Raw genomic sequence first — 12,083 nt, 5'->3', positions numbered from 1 at the left:
TTTACTCCTAGAAAAGAGAAGAGAGATACTGGATCTCTGTTTTTTTCTTTAAATGCCTGAAAGGTTATATAGATTTTAATGTTTCGTCATATGTAAATTTGAAGACACTCAAATATAACATCAGAATTAGTGAAGCTACGCTGGCGAAAGGCCTTTTTAAAACTGTCTTTAAGTTTTCTTTTTTTAATGGTATTGTAGACCTGTGGAATTGCCTACCACTTTACATCAGAACAATTGAACATCTCTCATCATTTAAGAACAGTATTAATAAATTTTATCTCAATAAATTAAATGTAAATAAGGATAGATTTTTATAATTTAATTTATAACTTATCGTCATTATATTTTATATTATTTGTGTTACATCGAGGCAGTTTATTTTTATAAGGAATCTTCGTCTTTATCATCTAAACCTTCCTCCTCCTCCTCCTCCTCCTCCTCCTCCTTCTCCCCCTCATACCCCTCATCATCATCATCAGAGCGCAGCAGCAGCTTCATTGTCATCTCTTGTTACCTTGTTGTTCTCTTGTACCAACTTTTTCACAGCGTTTAAATTTTCTTCGACCTCATTGGAGTAGGTGGAATAACACTGGTGGGATAAGATGATTCTGATTCACTGTAAATGTTATCATCACTCAACATTTTGAAATCCATCGGTGTCGAAAAGGTCGGGACAATCTGCTTGCACGAGCATAGCTAGGGAAGTCAATTTTCGTCTTTTAGTTTGACTGACCATTGGCTGACCTCTTACTTTACATTACTTTACTCAACTTTAATTATACAGATCATCACATAATACAAATTAAAGATAAATTAGCAATTGAAATAAATAAAAAAATTATAAAAACACAAGATCTGAATAATCAGGTTTTTATTAATTTCAATTGCTAATTTATCTTTAATTTGTATTATGTGAAGATCTGTATAATTAAAGTTGAGTAAAGTAATGTAAAGTAAGAGGTCAGCCAATGGTCAGTCAAACTAAAAGACGAAAATTGACTCCCCTAGCTATGCTCGTGCAAGCAGATTGTCCCGACCTTTTCGACACCGATGGATTTCAAAATGTTGAGTGATGATAACATTTACGGTGAATCAGAATCATCTTATCCCCCCAGTGTTATTCCACCTACTCCAATGAGGTCGAAGAAGATTTAAACGATGTGAAAAAGTTGGTACAAGAGAACAACAAGGTAACAAGAGATGACAATGAAGCTGCTGCTGCTGCTCCTGATGATGATGATGATGATGATGATGATGATGATGATGAGGGGCAGAAGGAGGAGGAGGAGGAGGAGGAGGAAGGTTTAGATGATAAAGATGAAGATGACTCAGAAGGTTTACAATACCATACAGATCAAGCTGCCGAAGATGATGCTAGTGACGAAGAGTGGAAAGCCCTGACTGTGAGTTCATTTACAAAAGGAAGACCCAAAGTATTCAGACATCAACTCCTTAAGTTATTTTACGAACATTTGCAAGATCTTAGTGGTGGAGCAAGCAAAGAACGACAAGCCTCCATCCACGCGCAAAATGTGCGTAAGTTACTTGATCTCCTCAATCCAAAAATGACACCATTAGTTGTATCATTAAAGGTGGTGGCATGCAGATGTCGCGAGAATGGGCCACACCAAACTTAGAACAGAACAAGTTTACTCCTGGCCCTGTTAAATCATATTTCTCTTCTGTCTTCAACAAAGTAGCAGATGAGACGAAAGATTTTCCAAACATTGACCAACGGTCTCTGCGACTGGCTAACAATGGCCTAAATCGCCTTCCTGACTGGAGGACGGCCATTTCCAGAAAGTTCAGTCACAAGAAATGGGAGAAAGTGCTGCAAGTATCCAGAAGGATCCAGAAGGTTGCCACCACCATCTACCATTAATGACTTGATGTCAACAGCGCCAGCCAAAGAGGCCATACAAATTCTTAACAAGAGCAGCATTGGACACCTCATCAGTTCGCGGGAGTTTATTACTGTTCAAGATTTTCTCATTGATCGACTTGAGCCTGGTCCCATGGAAACTGCCACACTATCCGACTTCCGACAGGCTGAGAAGAGTGATGATGGCAGCTACACCATGTATTGTCCGAAGCACAAACGATCCGTGGATGGTGCAGAACAGATTTGTATGGATGCAGAAACTTACGCCAATGTAAGCACTTACGTCGACCACGTGTGTTGTGTCTGTGCCAATGATAAGGAGGAAGCCTTGTTTGTGACAGAAACGGATGGGAAAGCATTTGATCAGAGCGACATCGGTAAGAGGATAATCGCCTTTTGGTTTAAGGCTAAGCAAATAAAGTTGCCGAGTACAGATATTAGGAAGATAGCTGCCTCAACAACTTTTGACATGAACATCGTTGAAAAGAGGGCCATCCATGAACACATGGCTCATGGAGAGGAAACAGCAGATCATTACTACAACATTGGCCACATCACTAAAAAGTCTTCCAGAGGTCACCAGCTCCTCAAGAAATCGCTTGGCTTGGATACGACAGTGGCAACAAAAATGAAGATTCCCAGCCAAGACTTAACTTCGAAGGCCTTTCTAGTAATCATGTGGCAATCATAGAAATGCTCTTTTCCAGTCAAATGGAATCAAGAGGATGAAAAGTCCGTTGAAAAGTTCTTTTCAATGTATCCTGTGCGCCCAGACAAAGAAGCATTAAGGACATTGTTCAGCTCAGTAGACTGTCTCAAGGATATCCTCGACAGAAATGATGGTGACTTTCAATGCGACTTTGAACATGACTTTGAATGACTTAGAGGCCTGCAAAATAGAGTCCCGACTATTGCAGATGTCTGCTGTTGAAAAAGGTGCATGTAAACAGGCTACAATCGTAAAATTACTAAATTAAAAAAGAAAATAAAGCAACAGGTTATAAGTGTAGTATGACTATCTAACAATTATCATTGAGACTTGACGCAATCGTGACGGTAACGCCAACCAAAACGTCACTTATATGAATACATATTCGTGCTGTGTGAGCTATCTTTTAAGCTTTTCAATCGTTCTACTTGTACTAAGTGAGGTAGTTATTGAGGAAAATAATCAGTTGCAAATGCGTTCAACTTTAGTTTTGGTAATTTCACGTTGTTGTTTTGCAGATGACGGCAAACAAATGAATCAATTTTACCACATTTACAGGGCCATTGTTTTTTTCTCTTTAAATCTTTAAATCTTTTGGGATTACTTAAATTGGAAGCTTCGGAATAGCACTTCTTGTGTTTGTCAGGGATGAAACACGAGCTGGGGTAACCAATCCCTGGGGAGTGCCCCACAAATACATTAAGTGTCCTGGTAACTTTAATCTTCCACCCATTTCTAAAATACAACTTATTTTCCTGATCGTGATGTGATGAATATTATTAAACAATTCCTGACTTCACTGGAAACATGTCTTATACAAGCGAAGCATTTAATAAAAAGCGATGTCAGGCCATCAACTACGCGATGGGACATTGACATAGTGATGGATAAAACTATTGCGAGTGCAAATGGTGTTGGGAGGTCGTGTGGTAAAAGAAGAAATGCATTTCCCATGATGTAACATTATTGTTTGGTATTAAATTTGAGGCACAAATCTTTTCATGCTGAACACATTAAACAGCGCATATCCTACCTAATATAGAAAATCCCACTTATCTTGGGTGGGGCCGATTATAAATTATTTCAATCAGCTGATTTGGAGCGCAAAACTAATTGGCAGTCCTAAGAATTTTTCTCATCCAATTATTAACAGATTCGACAGCATGTAGTCCTATTACATATACTTAGTGGCTTTGCAAACGATCAAAAAAATTTCTCAGCTGCCCCACTATTATAAGGTTCACACGACCAAGCCGTGATCAAACCTCAACAGAGTGGTATTGCAGCCATAAACATCCAGCTGCCACAGCAGCCACCAGAACCCTATAACAGTGGTTCAGCAATAAAAAAAGTGAAAAAGTGATTGGTACAGTGATATGGTGAAATTACCCCATCACCCATGCCTTGGAAGCAAACTCTCTAATCAGCATATCACACGTTTCGGAAAAGCCTAAAAGTCCAGGTTATTAACACACTAAAAACAATATATAGATATGGGGAACATAAAATAGCTTTGTGTAAAAACAATACTTTGGGCCCAGCGCAATGGAAGATGACACATATGCCACCATTAAGCCAGAATAAGAAGAAACAACGATATTACCAAAGGATGGCTTTCGACACGGGAAATACTCATTTGTCGGCATAATTCTAGATTTCCTTAAGGTGATTCCTCAATATTGATTGCACTGCGCATCCTGTACTGTGCATGTGATGTGTCAATATTATAATGGATATAATTTGCAAAATTGTAAATGTGGCATATGTAGATCATGCTCGCGGAAACAGTTCACAAAACACGTGAAAGAAGCTGTGAATGACCAACAACTCTTTGTGAATAAGTGCGCGCATTCCGAGAGCAAGGCGAATTCTGTTGTTTCGATCTATGATAATCAAGAATAGACAGGGACGATGGTGTTTTACACTTAAACGAGCATGGTGACCTATATCTTTTCTTGCATACTTTTGGTGTGCAATAAATCACTTTTAAATAAAAAAAATAAAAAGAATTTATGGAAAGGAAAAAAATATATAGCTAAAAACGTACACAAACCCCCTTATGATCTTAAAAACAACGACTTGAGGAACGTTTTGTGCCAACGTCATTTTAACTTGAGTGATTTTTTAATAAAGTATAAAAAGAAAGTGTTCGATATGCTCTAGAATTTCTACCTATGAGGTGTTTTTAAGTGTTACTTTAAAAACCCTCTCGTTTATGTACCACAAAATGTACCCTGAGCCGATGAAATAATGCACGTGTTTAGTATCAGTACTGGCATCAACGGGGTTAGATTGGCCCATGATATCATTTAAGCAAGCACAGTGACTTATCATTTATATTGTAGTTCTCAAAACAGGGTCAAAAAAGGAGCATTCAGGGAAAGTTTCAAGAAAATCGTTAAAAAAACTCTTTTTTCTGAGGAATCACCTTAAATTGCCACACCCTTCAAACCTTCTTCCCCACCCTTTCCTACACATAGCCAATAAGCGTTAACAAAGATTCCATGTGAAGTGCATTACTACTGTTGGCCCATTCCAACTTTCAACATCGCTGGAAGTCCAGTCAATTCAGATACAGTTACATGATACATGATAAATTGTCAGAAGGTGTCTTAGAAGTAGTGAAACTGGTTCCATCCACCTTAAGACATTTTTATTTTCAACACTGGGATCTTCTCAAGTGATATATTTTTTTTATAAAGGGGAAAGGATTGGTGCAGTGCAGTCTTCATGGGAGTTTTACACCCATTTTCAGTTCACCAACAGCATTTGCGATGACACAGAGGACACTATCGACACAATATCCGGTCCCTCGTCAGCCAAAAAAAGAAAGAAAGAACGACATGACATTAAAACAAGAAACTAGAATTGTTTGAGCAAGCAGTAGTGGTGATTAAAGTGCCCCACCCTGCTACCGGCGACTCCCCGGCACACGAGACCAACGAAGCACATGTATTTGGAAAATACGTTGGATTGACATTAGAGAGCTTACGCAATGACGACGTCGCCTACACAAGACGTCGTGGTAGCACAAAAACAACGAAGTGCGCATGCGTGCATAATTAAGAACCTCTTTTTGTGTCACGTCGCGGGAAGACGACGCCTCAAAAACAGACAGTTTCAAGTCGTCCTCAAATCGGCTGAAATGGCGGCCGTAAATGAAGAGAAAACTTTCAAAAAAAGGTGGGTGTCTGTTCTTAACATGATGTGATTAGTCATTTATCGATTAATTTAATAAACTTAAGTCAGACAAGCGCAATAATCCTTACAAAGGGCGAAGAGTCGGGGAAAACACTAAAATATCAAATTGCACGGCGACAAAGACCATCCTGCGAAATGCTAAATTATAAATAAAAATCTGTTAATCCTGAAAACCAATCCGGTACTTTAAGATATAAGTTTCTTTTAAATTTTGTTTTACAGTGTGGTAATGAAGTGGTCAGAAAGACATGACATTTTCTTTTGTCACGAGATCTTGTTGATGAAGCCTTACAAGTTTAAACCTGGAAGCACGGAGCGTGGAAATGCTTGGACTTCTATCGCTGTTAATCTTGGAGCCTTGGAAGACATCACTTTTAATGTTACGCAAAAATCCGTTAGGGACAGATACAGGTTACTTGTCGAAAAGCACAAACGAAAAATGCGTTCACAGGAAGGCGAAAGCGGCTCAACTACAGAGGAAACGGAGTTAGACCAACTTCTTCAAAATATAACAGAAGAGGCTGACGAGGCAACTGGGTTATATGATCAAGAAAACAAGAGAAAGCAAGAGGAAAATCAGAAGGATCGCCAAAATGCCGAAGAAGTTCGTATGAAGGCTTTAGAAGGCTTAGGGGAGACACAAAAGCGACGAAACGAAGAAGAAAAAGATTACCCTTCAAGTCTGGGCAGTCGAAAAAAAACAAAATAAGGGACAGAGACCATGGTTTATCTTCAAAACAAGGCCGAGAAGGAATTTGAATTGCGGAAAGAAGAATTACAAATGAAGAAGCAAGAAATGGAGCAACAGAAAGAATTGTTGAAGGATGAGAAGCAAACCCAGCTTTTGATCGCTCAAAACACACAGAAAATGTTTGAGCAATTTCAATCTCAGCAAGTAAATTTACAACAACAATTAATCCAGCAACAACAACAACACCAACAGATGTATATGAGTCAACAGCAACAACAGCAAACTCAGATGCTGTTAACACTCATTGAAAAATTGACCAAAAACTAGCTTGAAAAAGACTATTGATGAATTCGCTAAGTCAAGCAAATTTTAGCCGAGCGTTTTCCTTCTTAATGCGTTGCTTTTTATATAGTTTAGTGATTTCTTACCGTTCAGGCGGCTGTCAATAAAAGCCAATTTATCTGCATTTTATGAGAACAGGTTGTCGAGTACCTGTTATATCTTTCAAAGAAGTTGTATATTAACAAAAATCGTGCTGACAGACTCGGATTATTCTTATTACTTTGTTCACTATAGAATGTTATGAGGTGAGAAAAAAGACATTTTTTTTACGCATATTAAAGTTGTTTGTGGTTTGACGAACACATCATGATTATGGTAATTAAAATGATTTTCGTGTACATTTAAAAAATTGCTCAGTTTTAGTTGAATGCACTTGTGAAAACAAGTTATTATGTTGATGTTTACTCTTTTTGAGTTGTGTGCATGTTGAGTCGAATCCATGTGAAGAAAGCCAGTTAAATGACAAATTAAAAATATTATTTTATTATTACAATTTGTTAGAGGCGGAATATAGTACAATACTTCCAGCTTCCAATGATTACATACTATTTTTTGCTTGAGCTATGAAAAGTACTCATGAATTGAGGGAGGGGGTAAGTTAAAAAAGTTGCTGGTTGTGGATGAATAAAAACATGTTCGAGCATTCGTCAAAAGAGCACAAACAATGTACATTTTGCCAATGGCACTCAGTCCAATTTTAAGGTTTTTTCGGAAATCCATGAAGCTAAAATAATTGACAATATCACCAAACACCCACTCGACACTGGTTCTCACACTGCTCATAGACATGTTAAAAATTTGTTGCAGTAGAGTTAAGCGTAGGGCTCTAAATGGAGTTTGAAGCTGCGTCCGTAGAGGGTATCCCATGTCACCGTAAATGCACAAGGGATCTCCTGCTGGTGTACGAGAATAGAGACGCAATTGAGGCAAAAGGCCAGAATCTGCTAACATTCCACTATCGTGACGTCTCCCTTCGGCCGGGCCATAAAGGTTCGCAATTAGTCTGTTTGGGGCAACCACTGATTGAAATTTAATTGCATGGACACATTTATGGCCGTTATATAAAGTTCTTTGCAAAGTTCCCGGTCGACATATTGGCCTGACAGTTCCATCCACGAATCCCCAACAGTTACTCAACGGAGCACCGGCATTATGAATCACCTCTGCAAATCTCTGAAGATTCACAGGAGATAACCACTCTTGCTGAAAGCTTGTTACACGATGAACTTGGTCATTGTAAATCAAGTTCATGATTTCTGTTGTTATCATGCTCAATTGTGCAACAGGTCTTGCAAACAAGGGTACCATATCACTGTATCTGATAGGATATGAAAAACGCTTCAGTAAAATACAAAGTGCTTCAATTCCACTAACAACAAGTCTATTACAGCAAGTTATCTCGTCGGGTATCTGCAACACATCTTTAAGCATGTATACATCGTTTTTAAAGAAACGAAAGGCGACTTTGCACTCGTCGTCTGAGAAGTTTTCCAGTTCAAAGGGGTCATATCGCCAGTAAGGTAGATCTGGATTTCTTGAAGAATTTAGGTCGTACAAAAGGATAAACTCTTCATCACTCAAAAGGTTTTCGTCATGACTCAAAAGGAAACACTTCCTCGCCTCACGTAATTTTGCCATGTTTTTCAAATTACCGACTGTAATAGCAACCGGCAGTTTTCAATTCCCGCCAAACCTCCCGCAAAATGCACCATTGCGTATGCAATAAAAACAATACGACGTCGACTACAGGAAGTTGACTGCAAAGGCGGGAAATGACGACGTCCTCACAGGCCACGTCATCATTGCGTAAGCTCTCTATTGTCCAAACTGGCTCCATTCACATTTCGGAGAGCCAAGAAGTGCATTTCAGATGTACTTTTTGAATTCGAAAAAAAAAGATGAGCTAGAAAAGGCCAACAGCACAAGTTTTGCCTGAAATTCAACTCAACGTGCATTCAGTAGAGCTGACTATCCTTCTAGCCTCGCTTCTGGCTTAAGCTACAGTGACACCAGCTATGCTAGTGCTTCCAACATCACTCTGCCTGGGTTTAACCCATATTTCTATGGTAGTACACATATGCAGTCTGCCGAACAGCCGTCACGACCATCCTTAGGTGTTGAAAGCTCTCACAGGAACCAAGCATTCCCGCCAGACTTCGATTAGAAAACAGAAAAGTCAAAGGCATTTTTTCTTGTAAATTACATGATTAAAAAATCAAATGACAGCAAACGTTTTTCTTTGGTTTTCCTTTTTTTTTTACTAGCAAACGAATACTTTTAACATAAATCGGTTTCTAGGTTGTGTTATGATCATAATTTTTGCAAACTACAAACTCTGCTCTCGCTTGAATGCATACTACGCAGATTTCATGTTAACTGTCACAGTGCCACAGTCAATATATTAACTACGATTGTACATGTATTTTTGATCTCTAAAAAGAACTCAAAGCCACGAAAGTCCACACATTTTCCTTTGCCACGGCACATCGCCTTCCTCATTGAACCACCTTGTATTTTCCTGGCGCATTTCTTGGGCGCTTCTGTTGTAATTGTGCTTAAGGGATGGCTGAAGGGATACAAGCGATTCAAGAGGAGAGTTGTCTCTCCAAGTGCCTTGGATGATTTCCCCGGTTACAGGATTTTCATTGTCTGTCAGACCAGGAGGGCAGTACACATTCTTGCTGAATCTGTTGCTGTTCAGCCAGTTGTGAAGCGTTAGTACGGCCATCGTTATTTTCTGTACCTTGACAGGGCTCAAAAGGAAGGGGGCTCGAAAAGAGCGCCATCTATTGGCTAGAATTCCCAGGATATTCTCGGAAATCCTTCTTCCTTGGGATATTAGATAGTTAGCAATTCTTTCCTCCACTGTAAGGCTCTTTTGAGGATACGGCTTCAGCATGTAGCTTGCCAAAGAAAACGCCTCGTCTGCTGTTATGACATAAGGAACTGCCTTGCTAGCCCTGGGCAATGGGCAAGGAGGAGGTATGTTAAGCGGATTGTCTGGGCTGTCCAAAGCCTTCTTCAGTGAGCACCGTGCCCATGCATGTCCGTCTGAGTTCCGCCCGTTGGTGCCTAAATCTGCATAGAGGCACTTGTAACTCGGTCCCGACATGATGAACGCAATAACACTTTCATTCTCTTTGTAGTCGTGGAAATGGGAACCAGCATTTGGGGGCTTCTGGATCAAAATCCGTTTTCCGTCTATAGCACCAATGTTATTTGGAATAGTCCACTTAAAGTAAAATAGAGTTGCAATTTTGCGCCAGTTTTCAACGGTGTTGGGCGTTTTTAAGTGTTGTCTTCCCAAAACTTGGTAAATAGCGCCGCATACTTCCATTACAATCTGAGACACAGTACTCTTGCCAATCCGAAACTGGAAGGAAAGGGACTGAAACGTCTCTCCTGTTGGAAAGTATCTGATACCGAGGGCAAGTCGTTCGTTTGGCGCAATAGATGTCCTCATATGGGGCTCTCGCTTTGTTAAAAGGGGCCCTACAACCTCCACTAATTCTAGGAACTTGGCATGAGGTATCCTTATGTACTCGCCAAACCCAAGGGTGTCTTCCGCCACTAACTCTCGAAACAGGGTATGATAGGCCCCCAATTCCTCTCTTCGTTTTATCCACTCGCGAGTCCACACTCGTCGTTCGATAGTGGCAGGAGGGTCGTCGTCTACAAGCTGCATCAAAATCAGCAGCATCAACTTACCCTTTCGGGCAAGTTCACGCATCGCCATCATGACTAGTCACTGGAGGCGTTTAAAATGTTGTTTCTGTATTTATTGCATTCCAAAACAATGTAATTATCCATCTATTTTCGTCCAGTTGTGTGTTTATGGCAAGTACGTAAGCATGAAAGTATTGTATTGCCGTTTCTTTGCTGTCAGTGATTGGTTAAATCTGTAGTAAAGCTGCAGAAGCACGCTCCCGAGCTGTTTACACGATAAAAATTGTCCTTTTTGCAACATTCGTTGCTGCAACATGCTGCACGAAGTTCAACCAATTGAACTTCGGCGGGACATGTTGCAGTGACAAAACATAGGTGTGAAATCGTGTGGCACAAAGAACTCAGAGAATGCGACACCTTGTAGGTACATGTCCCTGGGACACGCAATAACTGCAGTTGCGACTGTTTGTGCGTAAATACGTTTTGTCCCTGCTGTGAGCTCTGTATAAAAGTGCCTGCTACATTTTCTCTCATATGTATGAAACAGGATTTGACTGAGGCTTCATGTCCCCGGGACATGTAATGGCTGCATTTGCGAATGTATGTGTGCAATTTGATATTGTCCCTGCAGCGCGTCAGATACAGATGCCTGCTACAGCCCTCCTCATGTGAACGAAACAGTAATTTACCGCTCCTACAAGTCCCTGGGACGTGTTCCCGCTATTGGGCTTAATTGTCTGTGTTGGTTGTGATTTTGTACCTGCTGCATGTCCCCGGTACACATGCATGTAAAATGCCCCCTATTGTGTGAGTAAAATGGATAGATGTCCCAGGGACATGCTTATGGCGCAGTTTGTTCTGTGTGTACATGTTGTGATTTGGTGGGTGCTTCGTGTCCCCGCTATAGATTCCAGCTCTATGCCGCATTATATGTATGGAATTTGATTTTAAAACTGCTGCATGTTCCAGGGTCATGTAGCTGCAAAATGACCCCTAGTGTGTGAGCACCTTGAGAACTCAAGGTTGAGTCTCTGGCTTCGTTCTTTTACAAGACAGTAGTCAAAACTGTGGAACAGGTTACCTTTTAATATTCGGAATAGCCATGAGAGAGCCTTTAGAATTAAAATACAAAACTGTCTTTCATGAGTTGCTTAAAATTCAAGACAACTGCCTTTGCAAAAGCTACTATTTATCAATATTTTAGCTACATGTAGTTTTAAACCATAGGTTTAGGGAGTAATCCTATCCAGTGCTTTACTACTTCAGTACCGTTCTTCATGTTCTTGTTTTTTCTATTTGTAAATCACTGCTGCGAATCTTACTGGAGTGCACTTTTACTATATTTTTGTTTCTACAAAGGACAGTGTTGTTGTAACTTCTTTTGCCTTTTGGTAAACTTTGATTAGTTGATTACCTTTTGTAAGCACTGTTTGCCTTGAATACCTTCGCTAGCTGCAGCCAGTGCCTATTCCTAAGTAATATGTAATTTGTATAGGTAATCACATGATTTCAAGTGCAATTTGGAATAAACAAGCAAAAGTACATTTTTTCAAAGACGAGCTAAATTGCATGAGCCCGTAGGTCAAGTGCAA

The 12,083-nt window shown here is 39.9% G+C and overlaps 1 protein-coding gene across 1 annotated transcript; it reads right to left on the bottom strand.

The window, feature by feature from the left end:
• Positions 1-9,268: 9,268 nt before the first annotated feature.
• LOC137968570 (uncharacterized) lies at positions 9,269-10,561 on the bottom strand. The gene has a single exon (XM_068815116.1). The coding sequence runs from the start codon at positions 10,559-10,561 to the stop codon at positions 9,269-9,271; it is 1,293 nt and encodes a 430-aa protein (XP_068671217.1).
• Between the last annotated feature and the right edge of the window lie 1,522 nt (positions 10,562-12,083).

This window comes from Montipora foliosa, chromosome 8, assembly GCF_036669935.1.
Source record: "Montipora foliosa isolate CH-2021 chromosome 8, ASM3666993v2, whole genome shotgun sequence".
NCBI classification, from domain to species: domain Eukaryota; kingdom Metazoa; phylum Cnidaria; class Anthozoa; order Scleractinia; family Acroporidae; genus Montipora; species Montipora foliosa.
The sequence above is the reverse complement of the archived record's forward strand: the minus strand, read 5'-3'. Positions and strand labels throughout refer to the sequence as shown.